This window comes from Staurois parvus, unplaced genomic scaffold (assembly GCF_062004578.1).
Source record: "Staurois parvus isolate SC_StPar_1 unplaced genomic scaffold, SC_StPar_1.0 ptg000340l, whole genome shotgun sequence".
Lineage (NCBI taxonomy): Eukaryota > Metazoa > Chordata > Amphibia > Anura > Ranidae > Staurois > Staurois parvus.
Genome location: NW_028318136.1, coordinates 3,620,383 through 3,646,472, shown reverse-complemented (window position 1 = coordinate 3,646,472; position 26,090 = coordinate 3,620,383). Strand labels below are relative to the sequence as shown.

The following is a 26,090-nucleotide window of genomic DNA, read 5'->3' as shown; positions in this document are numbered from 1 at the left end:
TCGATCACCGGGTCCGGACCGGAAATTCCCTGCCGGTACCCAGCGATCGCCGAGGAACACTGACAGGGGAGAAATCTGTATGTAAACAATACAAATCTCTCCCCTGTCAGCACCAGCATGCTGCTTTGTATTACTCTGCATAGCAGAGCAATGCAAACCAACATGCTTACACAGACAGGGGCGGACTGACACCTCATGGGGCCCCCGGGCAATAGGGGATCATGGGGCCCGTGTCCTTGCCCAAACTCAAAAAAGCCTATGAAAAAGGTACCAGGGGCATCTCATGGGGCCCCCTACTGACCCGGGGCCCTCGGGCAGTGCCCGAGTTACCAAATGGTCAGTCAGCCCCTGTACACAGGCAAACGCACATAGGCAATAGAGTAAAACAGCACAGTTAACCCTTTGATCGCCCCAGATGTTAACCCCTTCCTGCCCAGTGTCATTAGCACAGTGTCAGTGCTTTTTATTAGCACTGACCACTGTATTAGTGTCACTGGGGATGTCAGTGGCAGTTAGTCAGTTCCCCCGCAGTGTCAGAATGCCCACCGCAGTCCTGCTATAAGTCGCTGATCACCGCCATTACTAGTATAACAGAAAAAAAATTCCAGTACATATACCGCCATTTGTTGATGCTATAACTTTTACGTAAATCAAGTCATTTACATATATTGGGATTTTTTTTTTAGCAAAGACATGTAGCAGAATGCATTTTGGCCTAAATTTATGATGAAATCTGATTTTTTAAAATTGATTTTTACTGGATATGTTTTATAGCAAAAAAAAAAAAATATATATATATATACATATAATTTTATTTAATTTTTTCAAACTTGGCAGTCTTTTTTTGGGTGCAGCATTGCATGACCGTACAATTATCAGTTAAAGTAACGCAGCGCCGTAAAAATGGCCTGGTGAGGAAGGGGGGTAAATCCTGAGGAGGGCAAGTGGCTAGAGTGATCCATTACCTACTGCTCAACAATGACAGACCCAAGAAGTGTGTGCAGCATGGTGCCTTCTCCAAACCACTCAGCAGAGCAGCCATGGGGTCATCTGGAGACTCTGCATTACTGCGCAGACTGAGAGACTGCCAGATATCTCATCACTCTTTGGAGGCCACTCAGTACCGTCCAAAAAAACAAATGATAGCATAATGCAGCACCATGACCATCCAAGCATTTCAATACGATACAGCCATCTGCATAATACAGAGGAGCCACCCACACTTAGGAGCTAAACGCTGCAGCTACAGATCGGTCACTGTACAGGGTAGAGCATGCTAGAATTATTTCTGCTGACCATTACCCAGCCCGGAGGCATTAATACTATGGTAAGATACTTTTGCATCAGAAATCAAGGGGCCCCATCAGTTTATTAAAGGAAGACATCCTGATGTTGCTGTAATAAGAGAAAAAAAAGGGGTCAGCACTCCCAGAAGTCTTGTGTATTAGGAAGAAGGAAGATGTCGGTGTCTCATTATCACTGCATTACAGTACTGTGTGTTTTCTACAACATAAATGTGTTAAAAGGAGGGCGTAAGGTATAAGTCCTCATATCGCGTTATGGAGGGGTCATGATGTACCGTGTCTGTGTATTAAGAGTACAGGAGAGTTCTGCAATGCCTGTGTATAAGAAGGAAGGAGAAGCTCTGCATTATGTCCACATTAGAAGGAGGGGGAAGCTTGAACTGCCCTTGTAATAAAGGGAGAACTAGATAAAAAAAAAAAAAATTAAAACCTTACCTCTGCGGGTGAATACATGCCTCGGGAGGAAACCATTAACACCTTATTCTCTGTACTCTCTATCGCAAAGGTTAACACCGCACGGCTCTCCTGGTAATACAACGTGACACTCAATTTCACATCTCAAGTTTTTTTCCACTGAATAAGGTTTTCACTCTACAGAAAGTTAAGGCCCAACACAAAAAATAGTTAAAAGTGGTTGTAAACCCTCATGTGTGCCCAGTAAAGTGACTTGCCTCAGGTGATACACAGACATGAAACAAATCCTCCTACACAAGTTGCACCAGTTTATCTATAACCATCTTTCCCCTACATCTATTCAAAGTGCTCTGCAAACAGAGTTCAGAGAGCTGAAGTTACATCAGTGAGAAGAGCTCTGAGAGCTGATAGGAGGGAAGGGACACACCCCCTTCACACAGCAACAGAGCTGAGGCCATCAATCATAGGCTCTGCCCTCCCTGTCACCATTTTTCTCTTGGTGTCAGGAAAACCTGTCAGAAGTGACTCATGCTTATAACAGAGGAATGGGGCAGCTGACAGAATTAACACCTAGTGCTCTGGATTGAGACAAGTACACACTATAGAGGGATATGTTTTGTTCATATTTCATGTCCGAGGTTTACAACCACTTTAAAGCCCAACTCCAGGAAACTTTAAAATTATCTTTGCAGTGGGGCTGCGCCTACACTTTAAAGGGTTAATGGCTCAATTTGTCTAGGAGAGAGAAGAGCTTTTATTTACCTGATCCTCTGATCTTTTAGCAGACGGAGCTCCTCCTTGTCCCTTAGCCTCATCATGTCCAGTGCAAGGCTATGGACCCTGCACTGGTTTTGATAACATCAGGACCATAGACCATTAGAACGTAGGGGATAAGACGTTGTGGGGAGCAGTCTAGAAGTAGGAAAGAGCAGAGGCTCAGGTAAGAAACTTTTTACCATCCTCTAGACCTAAGCAAGCGATTAACCCTTTCAGTGCAGGTGCAGCCAAACAGAAAGGATAACTTTTTAGTTGCCTGGAGTTGGGCTTTAAATTTAAGGTGCTGAAAATATTCAACACAAGTCTTACTTTTGTTGGAGTTTGCAAACACAATCATGGTCGAGTCAGAGCTAGAGCTCCTGCTTCCTTTTGATTGCCTAGCTCTATCTCTGACTGCAGGAATTGTGTCAGACCGCTACTTAAGCTGGATACATCATCAGCACATTGGATAACTTGGCAAATGTCATTTAAAAGTACCTAAAAATATTCAATTTTTGGAATGAATGTATTTTCCCACATGAAAATCACATTAACCGTTACAAATTCATTCCTTTATTCAATCCTTTGAATGCTCTCTTCACTACGTATGCCAATTTGACCCCACTATTTATAAGAAAATTATGAAGGTTTTGAAAACAAAAAAAAAAATTTAAAAATGAAATTCTACCAGCGTACAGTATTGTGCAAAAGTTTTAGGCGGGTGTGAAAAATGCTGAAAATGAAGGATTCTTTTAGAAATAGAAGTATTAATAGTTTATTTTTGTCAATTTACAAAATGGAAAGAAAATGAACCGAGAGATCGAAATCAGATCACTATTTGGTGTGACCACCCTTTGCCTTCAAAACAGCATCAATTCTTCTAGGTACACTTATGCAGTTTTTAAAGAAGCTCAGCAGGTAGGTTGTTTCAAACATCTTGGAGAACTAACCACAAATCTTCTGTGGATGTAGGTTGCCTCTCATCCTTTTGTCTCTTCATGTAATCCCACACAGAGAATGATATTGAGATTGGGGGGCCAAAACATCACTTCCGGGACTCCTTGTTCTTTTTTACGCTGAAGACTGCTGGACATCTACTAATGACAAAGGGAAGTAAGCATGATGTGTCTTTCATCTGCAGCATTACGTTTCCTTGGCCAACCATTGTGTCTACACAGTCCTCAATATTGCCCAGTCATTGGTGTTCTCAATGCTGAGAAATACAGGCAGACACTTATCCATCATGGCATACCATCAGGGAGGCATGTGATTGGCCTCAAATGTATTTTGCAGCAGGACAACAAGCACATACATACAGTCAATGCCATTAAGAACTACCTTTAGCGTAAAGGAGAGCAAGGAGCCCTGGAAGTGATGGTTTACCCCCCACAGAGCCCTGATCTGAACATCATGGAGTCCGTCTGGGATTACTTGGAGACAGAAGGATTTGAGGCAGGCTACATCCACAGACATTCTGTGGTTAGTTCTCCGAGGTGTTTGGAACAACCTACCTGTCAAATTTCTTCAAAAACTGGGTGCAAGTGTACCTAGAAGAATTTATGCTGGTTTGAAGCCGATGGGGAGTCATGCCAAATTTTGATTTGATTTAGGTTTTTTCTTCTGTTCGCCAACTTTGCATTTTGTAAATTGATAAAAATAAATTAAAATATATATTTTTGAAAGAATTCTTACTTTACAGCATTTCTTCACACCTGTCTAAAACTTTTGCATTGCACTGTATGGCCAAGCTTTACAGAGAGAAGTGGTCCTGTCTACAGCCGGAGATCAACAGCCATAAAAACCATATTGCAAAATAATGAAATGTTCACCAAAATGGTTAATTGACTGACCTTTTGTTGTTTAGAACTGGGGTCGAGGGTTAACTGATCTTCAGCATCCAGTGCACATGTGACACCACAGAAAAGGGAGTGCATAGGGATCCCTGCATCCATCAAACCCATGCAGGCAGCATTAAGACAGCAGGCAAGTAACTGGGAAGGGTTAGGAGTTAAGGCTGCTGAATCAATGGGCACAAACTGATAGGTATCTGGTGACTAGCAAGATTTTATGTGTGCTCATAAAATCTTTATGGAGTCTATATTTACTCACACTGTTTTTCTAGGCTGCATGGCCAAATAAATGAGCCATATGCAATCTTATCACTCTAGCCCAAGGGTCTCCAAACCTTCTAAAGAAAAGGACCAGTTTACTGTCCTTCAGACTTTAGGGGGACCAAACTGTGGTCAATGGGAGTAGAAAGTTCCCCAGCATCAGGCTTGATGGTCAGTGGAATGAAAAAAGTTACATTACACTTGTGGTCAGTAGGAGAAGAAATTATGCCCCACCACTGGTGTCAGTGGGAAGAATAGTGCCCCATTTTTGGTGTCAGTGGGGGGAAGAGTACCCACTGCTGGTGCCAGTGGAATGAAGAGTGCACCATCATTGGTATCAGTAAAAGGCATAGTGCCCTATCTTTAGTAGCAGTAGGAGGAATAGTGCTCCATTGTTGGTGTCAGGAGGAGGAAAAGTGCCCCATCTTTGGTGTCAATAGGAGGAACAGTACTCCAACTTTGGTGTCAGTGGAAGAAATAGTGCCCCTATTTTTGGAGTCAGTGGGAAGATTAGTGCTCCATTTTTGGAGTCAGTGGGAGACTGAGTGCCCCATCATTAGTGTCAGTGGATGGAAAATCTCCCATCATTGGTGTCAGTAAAAGGAATAGTGCCCCATTGTTGGTGTCAGTAGGAGGAATAGTGCCCACTGTTGGTGCCAGTGGAATGAAGAGTGCACCATCACTGGTATCAGTAAAAGGAAGAGTGCCTTATCTTTAGTATCAGCAGGATGAATAGTGTCCCATCATTGGTGTCAATAGAAGGAATAGTGTCCCATTGTTGGTGTCAGTAGGAGGAATAGTACCTCATCTTTGGTATCACTGGAAGGAATAGTGCCTCATCTTTGGTGCAGTGGAAGGAGCAGTGCCTAACCACTGGAAGAAATAGTGCCCCACAGTGCCCCTACTTCTGGTACTGATGGAAGGAACAGTGCCCCATAGTTGATACCAGTGGAAAGAATAGTGCCCCATTGTTGCTATCAGTAAGAGGAACAGTGCCCTATCTTTGGGGTTAGTGGAAGGAATACTGCCCTATCTTTGGTGCCAGTGGAAGGAACAGTGCCCAACCACTGGAAGGACTATTGCCCCACAGTACAAGGAACAGTGCCCCATCTTTGGTGTCAGTTGGAGGGATAGTGATCCTCTGTTTATATCAGTAGGAGGAATTATTATTATTATACAGGATTTATATAGCACCAACAGTTTGCTCAGCCCTTTACAATATAATGTGAGACAATACAGCAACAATACAAGAGGGATAGGAGAACCCTGCTCCTTGGAGCTTACATCTAGGAGGGAGGAATAATGCCCCATTTTTGGTGTCAATGGCAGGAATGGTGCCTCATGGTTGGTGATAGTGGGAGGAATAGTTTCTCAAGGAACGCAGTTTGGAGACCACTGATCTAGATATAAGACACAACTGTCAACTGCTAACTATGTATGTTAACAGAGGACATGCAGGTTATGGGAACGGAGCTGAACTAACTCCTCCAGCTGAAGACTTCATTCTTCATGCTGCACACTCCTAACTGCAAAAAAAAAAAAAAAAAAGCAAACAATACCAGCAGGCAAAGTTACACTCCAATGTAGACAAAGCACCACTGTAGTCCATGTGTGATCAAAAGGAAAAAAAAAAATTTTTTTGTAGTGGAGGAAACCTTTTTATTGGCCACATATCTTGCCTCATCTGTGCCAACAAGCACCTGCAATGTTCATGTGTGCTCACTTTTCTGCATGTAAATGATTACACATGAACTGCTGGATGACAGCCAGAGACCCTGAAATGTGTTGCACTGTTTGTACTATTGCTTCTAGAGCGTCAATAAACATTGTTCCCGACTATCGACAAACAATGCTTCAAGATTAGGGGACAAGAACAACAGCGTCAAGCCAACAGAGGGGTTTGTTATTGCAGCTGGAGTATAATAGTTGCCAGAAAAAGAAGATCGGTGTGACTGAGCTCAATCCTCCAATCTCAGCACCAGTTGAAGGACAGTCAGATATTTCCCAGCTCTTGTTCTTAGCCTAAGTAACAGTCAGTGTCTCCAATTTACATCTTTACTGTATTTCTCATTATCAAGACAGCAAAAACCAACATGCGCCAACTCAGCGCTCTAGGAGGGAACGTGAATGCCAGAGGCGCTAAGGCCAGTAAGAACGATGGGGATGACATTCAGACTAATTAGAAAATAACATTTCTGACAAGTATCTCCCAGGTCCTATTTTAGGCATGTTTACTGCTGCACAGCCGTCTTCCATTCAGGAGATTATGACATCCTAATTTCTCGCTCTACCACTGTGGTGTTAATTGACTTGCTAATTTGTGACAAATTGCAGGGAAAGGATCCTATCTGTGTTTTATGAACACAAGTCTGGAAGGACTCGGCTTCTAAAGTTTACTATTTCAACAGAATCTTCTAATGCACAAAGATCTGTCAAATCTTGGATACAATAACCAGCTGTGGCGAATAAACAACTAACACTGTCTTAAAGCGGACCTTCTTCACCCTTTAAAATATATCTCTTTTGCTCCTGCCCCCCCAATGGATAATCTTTGCTTATTTTTATAAAGGTCTCTAAAGGTTTTAGAGCTGAACCACAGCACTTCCTGCTTTCACACCTAGGCGAGAATGATGAAGGGTACCACTCCCTGCAACTCAGCATACATTATCAGCCTGTGTGTTTGGATGAATGATTTCTGTGTGCCTGCCCGGGAGTCACGTCAATCCCTGCCAGGCAATGAAGGCAGCTGAAGAAGCCCAGGAAGATGATGTCAGCACCTGGCAAAGGATCCAAAGCTGGCCATACATGGATTGAAATTTGGCCAGTTCAGCTGGGAACGACCGAATTTCGATCCATGTGTGGCCACTGTGGTTGAACAGAATTCAATCTACCGAACAACTTCTGTTCAACTGCCCTCTCTGTATTCTCTCGCTCGATCGGCACTGCAGTGCTGATATATGTATTCTGATGGTGGGAAGGTCTCCATGCCGTCAGATTTTGACACAACGGTGAAGATTCCTGCATCCACACCGAGTTTGTGGATGGGGAAAACAGGTCCGTTTTTTTCATTCAACCCGCTGGTTGAACAGAAAAAAATGGACCCGTCTATGCCTACTTTTAATGAAATTACTGGAATGGAGGGGAGTGCAGTTCTGCCTTAAAATAGAACTATAGAACACTTCTTTTTTTTCTAATTTTGGATAGAGTTATGCAGGCCATACATGGTTCGAATTCCAAACGATTTTTTGTCCGAAAATCAAAAAACGTCATTCGCTCGGTAATGCGATGGTGCCATCAACGATTTCAAAAATTGGCCGACCAAGTCATAAAGTTCACCCCATTTAACAGGCGAAACTTCTGTTCCTTCCAGGTCACGGCTCATGTGCATATTCTTTTCGGAAAAGTTATCATACGATTTGACCACTGAGTCAAAAATTGGTAGTTTTTCACGAATTTTTCAACATGCCCGATCACCGAAAAGGGGAGGAACCACGAAAATCGGCCGGTGGCATTGACCCACTAACAGAGCGAAAATCAGCCGATTATTCTTAGATCCGATTTTCGAACGAAAAGTCAGTCGAATTTCGACCAATGTATGGCCGGGCTTAGGGAGGGTTATTATAACTCGACAGGTTTGTTTTTTTCTTTTTTTTGTCATCTGTGTCCCATTGGGGAGAATTACATTCACTTCCTGTTCCATAGCCAAAACAAGAAGTGTGAGAAAATCCCTGTACATTAAGGGAATCTCTTGAAATCCCCCAGGTCACCAGAATTAGTGCCCCTATTGGAAGATTGCCCCTCCATTACGTTTCAGGGGACAGCCCAAAATTTGGGATTTTCTTTTATCATCACTTTAAATGATCATGGAAAACAGGACAAAGAAAAAGGGTGAATCTCCCTAAGGGGGTCACAGACAGCAGTAACAACCTAATACGTGTTCTGATCCCTCTTCATTCTATCCATGACTATAAAAAGTATTGCCTTTTTTATATTTTATAGAATAAGTTCATCTTTATTAACAGGTTTCACCCATATTCAGGATGTAACATGTGACATGTTATGAATAGACCGGCCCCAGATCCCCCCCGCTTAAAGAAGAAAAAAAAACCCTCTGTGAATGAGAAAGTACATGTCCCGACAGCCTTAGCGGCTCACAGCTTGAAGTTCTCAATGAACTACCAAGCTGCTTGTGGCTAGATGGTAGATTCTTCCTGTCAGTATATCTGCTTGCCTGTACGGGCAAGCAGTCTGCAGGAGACTTGCATGGCACCAGTGATCAGCAGATCGCTGGTTCCATGCAAGTATATGGGCAAGCAGATATACTGACAGGAAGAATGCTTTACAAGCTCCTGCAACAAAAAATAATAAATGCATATTTTTTTACCTGCAAACAAAATGTGCATGCATTATTATTTTTTAGCAAAAGGCGAACTTATCCTTTAAGTGCTGGATATTTCTAGAACAGAAACAGAGAGGATCAGAACATTTCCTGAGCTATATTCAGATAACCTCCCATGAAAGTCAGACCACATTTTACAAATGCTAATACCAGAGTGGCAATAATATACACACTGATGATATATTGAGTGCAATACAGGTCCACATAATTAAAGAAAAATCACACAAGGAAAGTCCAAATGATCACATCCTAAAGTGATTGTAAAGGAAAAAAAAATGTGTTTTTAAAAACAAAAACCATGTTTTACTTATCTGCTCTGTGCAATGGTTTTGCACAGAGCAGCCCCGATCATCCTCTTCTCAAGTCCCCTGCTGACACTCCTGGTTCCTCCCCCCTGCTGAGCATCCCCTATAGCAATTTTCTTGCTATGGGGTCACTCATACAGGCTCGATCCCTAGCCCCGTGTTCATTGACAAAATGTGGCTTGGCTCCACCCCCTCCTCACTGGCTGTGATTGACAGCAGCAGGAGCCAAGGGCTCCCACTGCTACCTTTGAGACAGTGAGGAGTGAGATCAGAGAGAGAGCCGCTGCTCTCTTCTGCTGAATCAAGATTGGACTCAGGTTAAAGGATAAAAAAAAACCTTAGATCTTGAGAACTACTTTAAGCTGGCCATATGCCATTAGATATTCGTACGATGGTTTGTACAAAAATTCTTAGTATATTTAATGACTTGACAAATGATGTTCGAAAGTGTTTTAAAATTTTGTTTACTTTTAATATTTGATTTGGGAATGAATGTAATTTCCCAAACGAAAACCACATTCACTCCTAGAAATTTGTTTTTTACAGATTTTTTTTTTCATTTTGGATAGAGTAAGGGAGGGTTAAAACCCGAGTCAATTTTTTTTGCTAGGAACCATTGGGGAGATTTCCCCTCACTTCCTGTCCCATAGCCAAAACAGGAAGTGAGAGTAAATCCTCCAAAGTGAGGAAAGCCGGGTGTGTCACCAGGGTCATCAGAAATAGTGTCCCCATTGGAAAATGTCCCCTCTATTAAAGGGGACAAACTAAAATTTGGGATCTTCTTTTACTTTCATTTTCGATAATGGTAAACAGGACAACCAGAGAGGGTGAATCTCCCTAAAGGGGGCACAGACAGAAACAAAAACCTTTGTTCTAATTCCTCTGCACTCTAACCAAAACTATAAGTTACACTAAGTTTTTTGAGTTCATCAGAATGAAGAAGCACAGATTAGCAGTTTTCCACTGAGTCATGACACTCTTTACACAGAAGTGCTTAGTCAGTAGGCTGAGCTATAAGTTGGGCAAAGCTGAGGCCCTGCGACACACACCGGGGTGGATGTCAGCCGAATTTCCTGGCTGCAGCAGTTTAATGCTTGATACGTTGGAGGTGATCATTCAAAAATCTGCATGCAGCAGAGAGGGATTTGTAAAATGTTACAACAAAATGGGTTTTGGGAAAAAGTAAACAGAGTAGTCAACACATTGATAAGGACTTGTATAGATGTGTGGTTGTCTTTGCCACTCCTCTGAAGGGATCTGTGGTGGAGCACTTTTCAGAGACACATGATAGACGACTGATATGTTGCCTCCTCAATGCTTGTGTTAACCATGGAAAGCTCTCTACTTGCATTACACATGGTTGCAAAGCAGTGGCAGCACGGTCTAATTGGTTATAAGTGGCATTGGTAATGCATGTCGAACACAATGTTACTGCCCTGCAACCATGGCAGTGTGTAATAAAAGTGCCACAGGCCATGTTAACTTCCGTCTTGGCAGTCAGGGGGGGGAGTTGGGGGATGTGGATGGCAGGTAAAACCGTGTCCCCACATTCAGATTTTAAGCCTGCACTTTTTAAGTCAAACCAGATTCAGTTTAATGGAAAATTTGCATTAACAAGAAGAAAACCGCAATAACATATAGGCATTTCAGACCCCCTGAAAATGCCAGTTGCTTTGCTGTCTCTGGTACTTTTTTTAAGTAACTGACATAGGACAATTATTTGGGAAGGGAATGTCAAATTCCTGATCTGCATGCTTGATTCTGGATCAATGTAATCAATATAAAAGCCAGAGAACAAGCATTTTCAAAAGCAAAGGCCGCCTATTTTATGTAGAGGTTTAACTGAAGAGATTTTCTCATTAAAGTTACAGTAGTTGCAACCTTAAAATGGATTGAAATTTGGCCGATTCAGGAGAAACCGGCCAAATTTTGATGCATCTATGAACCGGCTGGTTTTACTGAAGTCAATCTATTGACTGACTTTACTACAACCATCCTTCTGGCTTTTTTCACCTGATCACTGCCAGAGGCTATAGCCACAGGCAGTGATAACTGTTTTCTGGAAGGCTCCTCACCTTCAGAACACAATAGCCCTACAGGAGAGATTTCCTTCATCCACACTGTTGACGGGGGAATCAAGCAATTTTATTTCCTTTAGCTGGCTGTGAAGCTGCAAAGAGTCATAGCTGGCTGCCCACATTTGAGATGCTGACGCCGGGACACAAGACCTGTGAAGATACCAGCTCAGGTGAGGACAGCACTCGATCCTTGGGCAAATGAGTGTCTGTTTATTAAAAGTCTTTTGTAGCTGCTGACTTTTAATTTTGACAGAATAGAATGAAGAACCTAAAAATGTCTAGGCTATAGAACCACTTTAACCTATATGGAGCTGATATAATCCAAAATGTTTAAAGGTAACCCCTTTGCCTTCCTCTGGATCAACTGTGGGTGTAAGATTTTAACTTTCTTTTTTGGTGGTTGAACTGGGTGTACTTTTGTCTTTTTTCAGCCAGACTAACTATGTAACCCAAGTGAAGTTTCTGCTTTTAAATTGTCAATGACCTATAACAACATTAGTCTGTAGCTGATCTCACTTACTGCACAGAGTGGAAGGGGAGAAAAAGTAAGATACAAATTAAATATTTTAGACGAATATTTCAGAATATGTCCATTGCTGCTCTTGAATATTCTCTCTAAATTTATGACCTCAGTGACTGGGATATCTTCACAATAATTCTGCACCATATCAATAAATTGCTAAAAATAATTGAGACAAATGAGAAAGTGGCAGCAGGAGGAAGAAGGTTCACTGACTGTAGAAGACATTAAAAGGAATAAAACATTGTGTGAATAACAAGGGGAGATGGACTAATAAGTAATTGAAAACATTGCAGACACTCTATATAAGGCTTTAGGAAGAGAAAGTATGCCCTCTAGTGGCTGAACACAGAAATGATGGCTCAGCCAGAACCTGCATTAGCAAAGGATACAGAACCAGCATCGTTGAGAACCTGCAGTACAATGGTGATCGATGTTCGGGGGTGCAGGGTGCCTAGAATTACAGACTCGCATGTCTCTCGAATCAAATGCTCCTGGTTCTTCTCTTGTATTGCTGATTTGGAAACATGAAAATGTTAGAAAAAGTATATAGTAGAGTATTACCATGTTATCCTAATTTACATTTACTTCAGAAGACCCAAAGTAGAACAAAATGTGCTCCAAAAATGCTGTGGACTACAAACACTTCCAAACAGAATATACTCATTTCCACCGCATATACAAGGCCATTATTTAAGAGATTTATTGTAAAGGAAATCTATGGTCACATCGTACACATCAGCATTGTATGACCAATAGTTCTTTTTCACAATTCAATATATAACGATCAGCCATATTTTATGAATACCCACCTAATACTGAGGAGGTCACCCTTTTGCCACCAAAACAGCCCTGACCCATCAAGACAAGGACTCCACTAGACCTCAGAAGGTATGCTGTGGTATCTGGTATCAAGCCATCAGGAGCAGATCCTTTAAGTCCTGTAAGATGCGAGGTGGGGCCTCCATGAATCAGACTTGTTTTTCCATTACATCCCACAGATGTTCCAAGGATTGAGATCTGGAGAACTTGGAGGCCAATTCAAAACCTCTAACTCACTGTGCTCCCCAAGCCATTCTTGAAGAATTTTTGCAGTTTGGCAAGGCGCATTATCCTGCTGAAAGAGGCCACTGCCATCAAGGAATAACATGAAGGGGTGCACTAGGGTCAGCAACAATGTTTAGGTAGGTGGTATGTATCAAGTAAAATCCACATGAATGGGGGGGTACACATTTCCCAGCAGAACATTGCCAAAGCATCACACTGCTTCCACTGGCTTGTATCCTAGTGCCATCTCTTCCCCAGCTAAGTCACACAAACACACAAAGAAAACATGATTCACCAGACCAGGCCACCTTCTTCCATTGCTCTGTAGTCCAGTTCCGATACTCATGTGCCCATTGAGGGTTGCTGTGGATACGGGTCAGCATGGGCACCCTCACTGATCTGTAGATACACAGCCCCATACGCAACCAACTGCAGTACCCATTTTTTTCTTTTTTCAACACCTCAACTTCAGGGACAACATGTTTACTTGTGTATCTTATATCCCACCAACTTTCAGATGCCATTGTAATGAGATAATAAATATTATTCACTTTACCTGTCAGTGTGGTCATAAAGTTATGGCTAATCAGTGTACAGTTACTTGAAAAATCTCTTTTCATGTTGTGAGTGGTGCCTGTCTACTGGCCATCTTTTTCCAAAACTCCCTGAATTCCTTGCATGCTTTACAGCTTCACCTACATTTCTAAGGACTACAGATCCCATGGTACCTTGCAGCCTACAATCAGGGTTTCCTGAACTCACTCAGTCTCCTGAAACTCCTCCTCTCAGTACCTCTGTAGTTCAGAAGGCAGGCTCTGTGAAATGTGTGACAAAGTAGTACCTACTCACAGAGAACAGTGACTAAATGTCAAGCACTGGGACCCATCCTTGCACCTCCCTTCTGGTCAGTAAGGCCTCCAGTCAAACTTAAAATACAATAGTGAGGGATAAGAAGTAAGCCCAAGCTCTCAACTACAGATACCATCTGACATTTGCAAGTATGCAAAGTGTGTGACCAACCATGCAGGTATTCCTGGTCCCTGGTTTCAAGAATGATGACAGAATGCAAACTGACTGTGTCGCTCACCATCCAAATCACTGATTCTCACGTTCCCTGCACTTGTCAGCTGTTCCATTACTCCATTGGAGCGCAGAGTACTAACCCTGAATGAATTATATACGGGAGCTTATACGGGTTTGAGATAGTCATCACCCCCCAGACCCAAAGCACTGCAAGCTGGGAGGTCATACACTGCTAAGGAGGCACGGGAATTTTACAAGGGCTCAGATGGAGCAACAAAGTGGCAGTAAGCAAGGGAAGCTGAGTATAGGTGTGTCAAGGGAGAGCTTTGCTCTGAATAGGCAACAAAATATCGGCATAAGCACAGATACTGCAAAATGTCCTGAAAAGCTTCCTATGTGCCGCTCTCCAATTCCGTTCTGCATTGCTACTAGGACCTGTATTTCCCCAACCTAAATAAAGGTAACAAGATACATTTTGTGGTGGCAGCTCCTACAGCAGGTAAGGAATTTACATATTTAAAATGGGACGCAAGATCGCTTTAAATAGACCTCGTCACTGTAGTGGGTTTTTTTGGGGTAGACTATAAGAGTAAAAGAATGGCAATATGTACGTCATCTGCAGTCCAATGTGTCTCTGTTCCTGAAAATTGGCCCTTGAAATCAGCGAAGAAATTGGTGCTTCTGGGAACGTTAATCTCCTGGGTTCCATGCAGATCTTATGGATTCCTCCTGCTGACCTTCCCATTACTACAGTAGTAGCATAAAGGTCAACAGGAGGAATCAGTCAGAGCAGTGGGGAACCGTGGACATCAACACTCCCAGAAGTGTCAGTTTTCAGAAGATCCGCCATCTTGGATAGGGGATTCAAATGCAGTTTCATTCACAAAATTACTATACAAAGATATTGATCCTGTAGTGTCCCAAAAGGACACAAATAAATGTGAGTGGAAGATTTTAAGAGTTTTAATAAAGTTTACAATGATTTGATATACTTCACCATCTGGAGCATTTTTTCCATTTTCTGTGGTGCGTTCTGGAGTGTGGAGGAGCAGGAGGAGTTGGATATATATACCAGCAAAGGGAAAGGAGGCCTTGGAGTTTGGAGGTGCAGGAGGAGTTGGAGATTGATACATCAGTATACCCGCCCGGGTTAAAGGGAAAGGCACGGTTTGACCTGACGGTTCGGGTCAAACCACAAGGTGAGCGCATAAGTGTGTCGGAGGTGGATCTAACACTGGGGGGGTCACACAATATCACTGGATGAATATATACAGAGAAGAAATTGCACATTAGGACTTGGAGCACTGAGTCTTAAAGGGACGGTTCACCAAGATTTATATTGGGACACTATTAGATAAACGCACAGTGGGTAGAATTCAGATAACGCATGGTATCATGAGGAAGTTATTGTGATGCATTTAACCAATAGCCGTTTGGCGGCCGACAAAATGCTGTAGATTTCCGGGTGGATGTCGTATGGCGTACTCCCAGGCATGCACAGTTTTTGCGCTTGCAGAGCCGCTCAGCGGAGTGATCTGTCACCGGCCGTGTACCTCGGACACGGCCGATGACAGATCTGAGTACCGGCCCCTGTTGCCGGTACCAAGTGACCTGCTGTGACCAATCACAGCAGTTCACATGACAGTTTTATACAATGGATGGCTTCATTCATGCCATCCATTGTATACTAGTGTCTAGCTGTGAATGGTCACAGCTAATTACATGCACATGTCATGTGATTAGCTGTGGCCAAATCACAGCTAACACAAAAAAAAAAAAAAGCCTGAATGAATCGATGTCATTCAGGTAAATGCTTGCTTATAGCAAAGTAATTCTTTGCTATAAGCAAATGGTGTAAAAAAAAAAAAAAAAAATACTGATCACTTCCCCAAAGTAGTACAATGTTACTATGGTAACATTGTACTACTTTGGACATAGTGAAATATAAAAAAAAAATCTTAAAAAAAAAGAAAAAAAATGTAATAAAAAATGTAAAACAATTAAAAAAATATATATATTTTTTTTTTCATACTGTCACCAGTCAGTGTCCCTGATCACCGCCATGCCAGTTATATGATGATGCTGTACTGCACTGGTGACAGTATGTAAAAAAAAAAAAAGAATGAAAATAATTAAATTTTTTCATTTTCCAAAAAATTCTGACAAAAAAAATACAACTTCAAAAAACTCGCCATGCCTCTTATGAAGTACGTTGGACTGTCTACTCTGCAAAAAGGGGTCATTTGGAGGACATCTGTACTGTTCTGACATTCTTGGACCTCAAGAATTAGATTGGCCGTCAGTACTTCAGGATTGATCAATATTCAGATCTATACCATAGTTTGTGAACTCTATAACTTTCCTACAAACTAAAAAATATATCCTAATTTGGGTTATTTTCACCAAAGACATGTAGCAGAATACATCTTGGCCTAAATTTATGAAGAACAATTATTTATTTGCAAACTTTTATAACAGAAACAAAGAAAAACGTGTTTTTTTTTCTAAATTTTGTCTTTTTTTTAATTTAGCAAAAAATAAAAACCCTGGCGGTGATTAAATACCACCAAAAGAAAGCTCTAGTTGTGTGAAGAAAATGATAAAATTTTAGTTTGGGTACAATGTTGTATGACCGCGCAATTGTCATTCAAAGTGTGAGAGCGCTGAAACCTGAAAAATGGCCTGGGAGGGAAGGGGGTAAAAGTGCCCGGTATGGAAATGGTTAAAGCTACACGTTTTGAGCACAGAATATGCACTTATATAGTAATTATTGTCACAGAGCAAGATTTATGCATATTTAATATTTATAATATTGTGCTGCATTTTTTGTATATCAGTTTTCAGAAGAGGATTTCCATTCAATAGAGGGGTAGATGGATGGCTGGGGGAGCAAAGTGTTTCCTCTCTTACAGGTATAACTTGCCTTGAAAACTTTGCTATAGTGACAGGATCACAAATGATCGTAAGCAAGGTCATGAAAAAACATTCTACTATGTCGCTGTGGCTAGCAAATGTTTAACACTGGCCATAAACTGGTTGAACGAACAAACAAAAGAAAAAAAACTGATTCACATTATACAACGTGGATGGACGAATCTTCTGCTGTGCCTATTGTATTTTGACAGCCAGCCCACCAGCTGTCAAAATACCCAAACAGCAGCTGCATCTGCCTGAAAGCAGTCACTTTTAGGCTTACAGGTTTCCACCCAGTTCCTTCAATGTTTCAATCGAGGGATGTTAAGCTGGAGTTGGCCAAAAGAAAAGAAGATACAGGCAATAAACAGAAGCATATTTTCAGAAAAAAATTAATACTTACCAGGTAAACCCACCTTGGGTCTAACCATCACCTCGATGGTGGATTTATCGTGCAACTCTCTGCTGATTTTAATTTCTGCTGGTCCATAGACTCCAGCCAGGACTGAGGTATCTCCTGTAAAATTAAGTAAATATGACAGTGTATGAGATTAGCTGGCCAGTGCCAATGATACAGAACAGCTCTGGTTTTACCAAAAGCTTATAGGCTAAACAAAAACCATTTCAAAGATTTGGCTGTTTAGATCTATAAAATCTATAAAAATTTAACCTACTCACATATGTGACTAATTTTCAGAAGCTGGGAAAGATGGTAAAAAGCTGATTAGTTGATCTCCTAAACCAGAGACATAATTTGTCCATGCTCCACATGTTTTAGAATGGACTATGGTCACACTATATCACATACAGTGGGGCAAAAAAGTATTTAGTCAGCCACCAATTGTGCAAGTTCTCCCACTTAAAAAGATGAGAGAGGCCTGTAATTGGCACCATAGGTAGACCTCAACTATGAGAGACAAAATGAGAAACAAAATCCAGACAATCACATTGGCTGATTTGGAAAGAATTTATTTGCAAATTATGGTGGAAAATAAGTATTTGGTCACCTACAAACAAGCAAGATTTCTGGCTCTCACAGACCTGTACCTTCTTCTTTAAGAGGCTCCTCTGTCCTGCACTCATTACCTGTATCAATGGCACCTGTTTTGAACTTGTTATCAGTATAAAAGACACCTGTCCACAACCTCAAACAGTCACACTCCAAACTCCACTATGGTGAAGACCAAAGAGCTGTCGAAGGACACCAGAAGCAAAATTGTAGACCTGCACCAGGCTGGCAAGACTGAATCTGCAATAGGCAAGCAGCTTGGTGTGAACAAATCAACTGTGGGAGCAATAATTAGAAAATGGAAGAAATACAAGACCACTGATAATCTCCCTCGATCTGGGGCTCCACGCAAGATCTCACCCTGTGCAGTCAAAATGATCACAAGAACGGTGAGCAAAAATCCCAGGACCACACGGGGGGACCTAGTGAATGACCTGCAGAGAGCTGGGACCAACGTAACAAAGGCTACCATCAGTAACACACAATGCCGCCAGGTACTCAGATCCTGCAGTGCCAGACGGGTCCCCCTGCTTAAGCCAGTACATGTCCGGGCCCGTCTGAAGTTTGCTAGAGAGCATTTGGATGATCCAGAAGAGAATTGGGAGAATGTCATATGGTCAGATGAAACCAAAATAGAACTGTTTGGTAGAAACACAACTCGTCGTGTTTGGAGGAGAGAGAATGCCGAGTTGCATCCAAAGAACACCATACCTACTGTGAAGCATGGGGGTGGCGACATCATGCTTTGGGGCTGCTTCTCCGCAAAGGGACCAGGATGACTGATCCATGTACAGGACAGAATGAATGGGGCCATGTATCGTGAGATTTTGAGTGCAAACCTCCTTCCATCAGCAAGGGCATTGAAGATGAAACGTGGCTGGGTCTTCCAACATGACAATGATCCCAAACATACCGCCCGGGCAACAAAGGAGTGGCTTCGTAAGAAGCATTTCAAGGTCCTGGAGTGGCCTAGCCAGTCTCCAGATCTCAACCCCATAGAAAACCTTTGGAGGGAGTTGAAAGTCCGTGTTGCCCAGCGACAGCCCCAAAACATCACTGCTCTAGAGGAGATCTGCATGGAGGAATGGGCCAACATACCAGCAACAGTGTGTGTAACCTTGTGAAGACTTACAGGAAATGTTTGACCTCTGTCATTGCCAACAAAGGATATATAACAAAGTATTGAGATGAACTTTGACCAACTTTGATATTGACCAAATTCTTATTTTCCACCATAATTTGCAAATAAATTCTTTCCAAATCAGCCAATGTGATTGTCTGGCTTTTTTTTTCTCATTTTGTCTCTCATAGTTGAGATTTACCTATGATGCCAATTACAGGCCTCTCTCATCTTTTTAAGTGGGAGAACTTGCACAATTGGTGGCTGACTAAATACCTTTTTGCCCCACTGTATATGTGTATACTAGATCATGTATTTGTATATGATCACAATATACAAAATATCTGAGTGGTGATTAAAACATAGGAAAAAAAACTATTCAGTCTAAGACCATTTAAGAGGACACAGGGCCACTAATGAAGTTTGACGAGAAGCAGTTTAAAATTAAACTACAGTGCCCTTGTAATGTTCCACATTTTCTCATGTTACAACCAAAAACGTAAATGTATTTTATGTGATAGACCAACACAAAGTGGCATATAATTGTGAAGTGGAAGGAAAATGATAAATGGTTTTCAAAATGTTTTACAAATAAATCTGTGCAAAGTGTGGCGTGTATTTGTATTCAGCCCCAATACTTTGTAGGACCCCCTTTCACTGCAATTACAGCTGCAAGTCTTTTTGGGGATTTCTACCAGCTTTGCAAAATTCTTGTTTGCAAAATAGCTCAAGCTCTGTCAGATTGGATGGAGAGCATCTGTGAACAGCAATTTTTAAGTTTTGCCACAGATTCTCAATTGGATTTAGGTCTGGACTTTGATTGGCCCATTCTAACACCTAAATATGCTTTGATCTAAACCAATCCATTGTAGCTCTTGCTGTATGTTTCGGGTCATTGTCCTGCTGGAAGGTGAACCTCCGCCCCAATCTCAAGTCTTTTGCAGACTCTAACAGGTTTTCTTCTAAGATTGCCCTGTATTTGGCTCCATCCAACTTCCCATCAACTCTGACCAGCTTCCCTGTCCCTGCTGTAGAAAAGCATCCCCACAACATGCTGCCACCACCATGTTTCACGGTAGGGATGGTGTGTTCAGGGTGATGTGCAGTGTTAGTTTTCCGCCACACATAGCATTTTGTTTTTTGGCCAAAAAGTTAAATTTTGGTCTTATCTGACCAGAGTACCTTCTTCCACTTTTGCTGTGTCCCCCACGACTTCTCGCAAACTTTAAGCGGGACTTCTTATGGCTTTCTTTCAAGAACGGCTTTCTTCTTGCCACTCTTCCATAAAGGCCAGATTTGTGGAGTGCATGACTAATAGTTTTCCTGTGGACAGATTCTCCCACCTGAGCTGTGGATCTCTGCAGCTCCTCCAGAGTTACCATGGGCCTCTTAGATGCTTCTCTGATTAATGCTCTCCTTGCCCGGCCTGTCAGTTTAGGTGGACGGCCATGTCTTGGTAGGTTTGCAGTTGTGCAAACTTTCCATTTTCAGATGATGGATTGTACAGTGCTCTGTGAGATGTTTAAAAGCTTGGCATATTTTATAACCTAACCTTGCTTTAAACGTCTCCACAACTTTATCCCTGACCTGTCTGGTGTGTTCCTTGGCCTTCATGATGCTGTTTGTCCACTAATGTTCTCTAACAAACCTCGGAGGCTTCACAGAACAGCTGTATTTATACTGAGATTAAATTGCACACAGGTGGACTCTATTTACTAATTAGGCGGTTTCTGAAGGCAATTGGTTCCACTAGATTTTAGTTAGGGTTATCAGAGTAAAGGGGGCTGAATACTAATGCACACCACACTTTTCAGATATTTTTAAAAAATGTTGAAAACCATTTATCATTTTCCTTCCACTTCGCAATTATGTGTCACTTTGTGTTGGTCTATCACATAAAATCCCCCTCAAAATATTTACGTTTGGTTGTAATATGACAAAATATGGAAAATTGCAAGGGGTATGAATACTTTTTCAAGGCATTGTACATAAAAGGTACTTTACGGTTAGAGCAGTAGGTCTGTGAAACTCCTTTACACAACAGATCATGTCAGCAAGGAGTGTCGATACTTTCAAAACCTTTTAGATGGGCATCACAGCAAACACAATATACAGGGATATGGGAAATGGACAAAAACATATAAAGACACACACTAACAGAGGTTGGACTGGTGTCTTTATTCAACTTTACCAACTACAGTATGTAACTATTTGATGTAGGCTGCCCATAACCAGTAAGCCTGGGCTGTTTTGTAAGCATCCCTGGAATATTTTGTAAATACCGGTTGATCCAACCAGCAAAAGCATTGCAAAGGCACTTCCTTTAATCACTTGCCTACCGGGCACTTTTACCCCCTTCCTGCCCAGGCCAATTTTGCTGCCAATGGAATGACAATTGTGCGGTCATGCAACACTGTACCCATATAAAATGTTTATCATTTTTTTCACACAAATAGAGCTCTCTTTTGGTGATATTTTATCGCCACTGTTTTTTTTGTTCTATAAATGAAAAAAAGAGCAAACAATTTGAAAAAAAAAAAATTTCTATTATAAAATTTTGCAAACTGGGACATTTTCTCCTTTAATGATGTGTGTTGAGGCTGCACTGATCAGCTGCACTCATGAGGCGGCACTGGTGGGAATTGAGGAGGCACTGATGATGCTGCACTGATAGGAGGCACTGATGGGCACTTTTGGGGCTGCACTGATAATCAGTGCCCTGATTATCAGTGCAGATGCCCTCTGTGACACTTGCTGGTTATTAGCAGTACTTTCCTCACGCTGTGACAGCGTGAGGAAAGTGCTGCCGATAACCGGCAACTGTATTTATTTTGTGATCAGCTTTGTCATTGGACACAGCTGATCATGTGGTAAAAGGCCGCTGTGATTGGCCTTTTACCTTATGTGATCAGCTGTGTCTGTAGGACACAGCAATCACAGACAGCACCAGGTGCATACTGCTGGTGGCGTGTTCTGGGAGGACGTCATAGGACACCCTGTAGCCATCATTCAGCTATAGTCCGGCTGTCAAGTAGTTAATGAGGTGGCCACCCTCTTTTTTTTGTGGCAGTGAACTCATGGCAGCCTTGTCATGGCACCTTTGCTGCTGCTTAGATGTTGGCATCATTGATTGTCCCTTCAGTGGGCAGCCACACCGAGCTTCACCCACAGTCCCTTAGAATAATAGTGCATAGTGCTGTCATTCTATCTGAAAGGTCTTAAACTGGATACACTCAAGCCATAAATCAGCCAAAACTGTTGGTACAGCAGCAACTGGCTGATTTTCGGCTTGAGTGTACCAGCTTCTGTTCAACAGGTATGCTGGAAAACCAGTATCTGCCCTTTATGCAGAAAAGAGGACAGAGGGTATGTGATTAGAACAGAGGGTATGTGATCACTTATATAAAAATTACCTTTTTCTTTTTGCTTTTTTTATATCAATAAACAAATGTTTTGCCTTTCATTTCTGTTTTAAACAGAATGTGTTGTTTTACAAGGTGAAGGTTCACATATACTTTAACAACTTCAGCTCTGGAAGATATACCCCCCTTGCTGACCAGGCCATTTTTTCCTATTTGAACTGGTAATTGCATGGCCATGCAATGCTGTTCCCGAACAAAATTGATGTCCTTTTTTCACACTAATAGAGCTTTCTTTTGGTGGTATTCGATCACAAATGGGTTTTTTATTTTTTTGGGATATAAAACAAAAAAAAAAAAAAAAAAAAAAAAATTAAAAAAAAGTTTTCTACTGGCGGTTATAAAAAATGTCTAATAAAACTCTAAGTTAGTCATAAATTTAGGCCAAAATGTATTCTGCTACATTATTTTGGCAAAAGACTATCCCAATACGTGTATATTAATTGGTTTGTGTGAAAGTTATAGCATTTACAAACTAGGGTATGTATATTGGAATTTACACAGCTTTTACTTTCTAGCTGCCTTTCTTGAGATGCTAAAATGCCCGAGCAGTACAAATACCCCCAAAATGTCCAAAGAATTTGCTGAAAGACATGAGTCCATGGAAGATTTTATTTTTTGCCACAAATTTTTGGAAAATTACCATTTTTTTTTCCTTTTTACATAAAGTTATCACTTAAATGATGTATTGTTCACACATGCCATGGGTATATGTGAAATAACACCCCATAACACATTCTGCTACTTCTAACATGGCTCAACGTACCCCCCCCCCCCCCCCCACAACAGTCCAGTGCCTGCTTCTTTTGATTACTGGAATTTAGGGGACAATTCACTAAAGGTTATCGCATGTGTTATGTTGGTCAGGTGAGCACATATAGCATGCAATACTGGACATGTCAATTCACAACTGCAGGGCTGTGGAAAATCATATATATATATATATATATATATATATATATACACATACTTTCTCATTTCCGGGTAGGGTGCACGTGTGCGCCGCCCTACCTGCGCCGCCATTGGCAGTTACAGATGACGATGCAAAAACTTTGTTTTCTTTAATTGTAAGAAATGAAAAAAAGTTACACCCAAGCACATGCCCCCCCCCCCCCCACACACACACACACACACACACACACACACACACACACACACACACACACACACACACACACACACACACACACACACACACACACACACACACACACACACACACACACACACACACACACACACACACACACACACACGGTAAAAGCACACGCTGGGGCGCCTATGCGTGAAAACGATTGCAATACATGTCACATATTGCCATGCACGTCAGAATTAGAAAAATAATTCTTGCACCAGACTTCCTCCGTAACGCTAAAGTGGTGACCTATAAAGATCTTTAAAAGTGTTGATCTATAGAAAATATAGGGTACTGAAGTTCATTGCCATTTCACGAGCGTGCACAAATTTAAGGTTTGACATGTTGGGTATCTATTTACTCGGTGCAACCTCATCTTTTATATTTTACAAAAAAATAGGGTAATTTATTGCTTTTTGTGCCCTAAAATTAACTTACTTGTATTTTTTACTAAAATTTTGTGGTAATATCATGCAATAGAAAAAATTGGAACTACCACTATTGTATTCTTTAGGGTCTCTGCTTTCAGAAAATATATAATGTTTGGGGGTTTTATGTAATTTTCAGGCCTAAAATTATTTTTTACAATTGTGCAAAAAATGCACAAATGGCTCTGGCAGCGAAAGGGTAAGCCCTGACCACCCTTTCCTGAGAAGCAGCCAATTGGTGCTCATTATACTGCAAGGTCTCTCTACTCCCTGCTAGTCCCCGGGTGCGGTGCTAGAAACAGGCAGGGAGGGGAGGAGGAGATAAACAGCGCAATGTTAAAAATATTAAACGTCTAAGTCGCCATAAAGTCCCTTTTGTCTTTAAAAGCCCCAGACATTCCTTAAATCCCCTCCAATTTTGGTTAAAATGTATTTTTTTTTTATCTGGACAAGTAGATTGTCATGAGGGACAAGTAAATTGGGGCACCGATTTAGTCCCTGGACATGTAGCTTTTTCAAAAATTTCCACACCTGTGTCTATCAGTCCATCATTTCCTCCTCTGGAGGACAGTGAATATTTCTGCTCACAATGGATGCTTATAATACTTGAGTCTTTGTCTTATACATATTGAATAAGACTGATTATGTCTGTCCGTGCTGGATATCTGTCTGAGGGAGGTATGAGGCGATTATGAAGAATAAAAACAAAGTTTCTTAATTTATCCATCTGCCCACTATTTCCTCCTCTGGACCACAGTGATACCTGTTTGAATTGGATCTCCAGGCTTACATCTACATCCATGATATCTTTCTACGGTGTGCTATGGAACACTTCCACTTTTCTGGATCATTTATATTGCTGAAAATATTACAATTAATCTAAAGATAAGGATATTCTTCAACAAACGGTGGAAGGACTTTCAGTTTATACTCATCCATTTACCCATTTGGCCCTTAGGGTCAACCTATATTGGACTGGGCCCTTTGATTGCTATGCGATAAAGCCAATACATATACCATGATGATATTTACATATATAGTTATGTCCATATATATATATGGACACAGGCACAATTTTCATACTTTTGGCTCTGTATGTCACCAGAATAAGTTAAAACAAAACAATCCAAATGAATTTGAAGTGCAGACTTTCAGCTTTAATTCAAGGGGTTGAACATAAATATCCAAGTACAAATTTTAGAAACTGAAACCATTTTTATACACAGTCCCTCCATTTTCAGGGGCTCAAATGTAATTGGGCAAATGAATATAATCATAAATACTATTTTCATTTTTAATATTTTGTTGAGAATCCTTTATTGGCAATGACTGCCTGAAGTCTAGAACCCATGGACATTACCAAAGACTGGGTTTCCTCCTTTCTGATGCTTTGCCAGGCTCTAACTGCAGCTGTCTTCAGGTGTTCTTTGTTTGTGGGACTTTCTGCCTTTAGTTTTACTTTCAGCAAGTGAAATGCATGCTCAATTGGGTTGAGATAAGGTAATTGACTCAGCTCCTGGGTTGCTTTTGCAGTGTGTTTTGGATCATTGTCCATCTGTACTGTGAAGCGCTGCCCAATCAACTTTGCTGCATTTGGCTGAATCTGGGCTGACAGTATCTCTCTAAACACTACAGAATTCATCCGGCTGCTTCTGTCATCTGTCACATCATCAATAAACACCAATGACCAGGCCATGCATGCCCATGCCAGCACACTGCCTCCACCATGTGTTACAGATGACGTGCACTTTGGGTCATATGCTGTTTCCAAGCCTTCTCCACACTTTTTTCTTCCCGTCATTCTGGTACAGATTAATCTTAGTTTCATCCGTTCAAAGAATGCTTTTCCAGAACTGGTCTGGCTTTTTTAGATGGTTTTTGGCAAAGTCTAATCAGGCTTTTCTATTCTTCAGGCTTATGAATGGTTTGCACCTTGTGGAGAACCCTCTGTATTTGCTCTCGTGAAGTCTTCTCTTGATTATAGACTTTGACAATGATACGCCCACCTCCTGGAGAGTGTTCTTCACTTGTCTGGAGTTTGTGAATAGGTTTTTCTTTGTCATAGAGAGGATCCTGTGATCATCCACCACTGTTGTCTTCCATGGACAT

General features: G+C 41.5%; 1 protein-coding gene across 2 annotated transcripts in view; it reads right to left on the bottom strand.

The window, feature by feature from the left end:
* Nucleotides 1-26,090, bottom strand: part of EXOSC5 (exosome component 5) — a 41,540-nt gene that overhangs the window by 8,186 nt on the left and 7,264 nt on the right. For both annotated transcript variants that reach the window (XR_016313768.1, XM_089684252.1), the window contains exons 2-5: nt 17,274-17,387; nt 12,280-12,401; nt 4,325-4,465; nt 1,740-1,829 (exon numbers count right to left, since the gene is read on the bottom strand). Coding sequence is in view for 1 of the 2 variants with exons in the window: in XM_089684252.1 (XP_089540378.1) it covers nt 1,740-1,829; nt 4,325-4,465; nt 12,280-12,401; nt 17,274-17,387 (467 nt within the window). In the remaining variant the exon portion in view is untranslated. The remainder of the gene's footprint in view (nt 1-1,739; nt 1,830-4,324; nt 4,466-12,279; nt 12,402-17,273; nt 17,388-26,090) is intronic.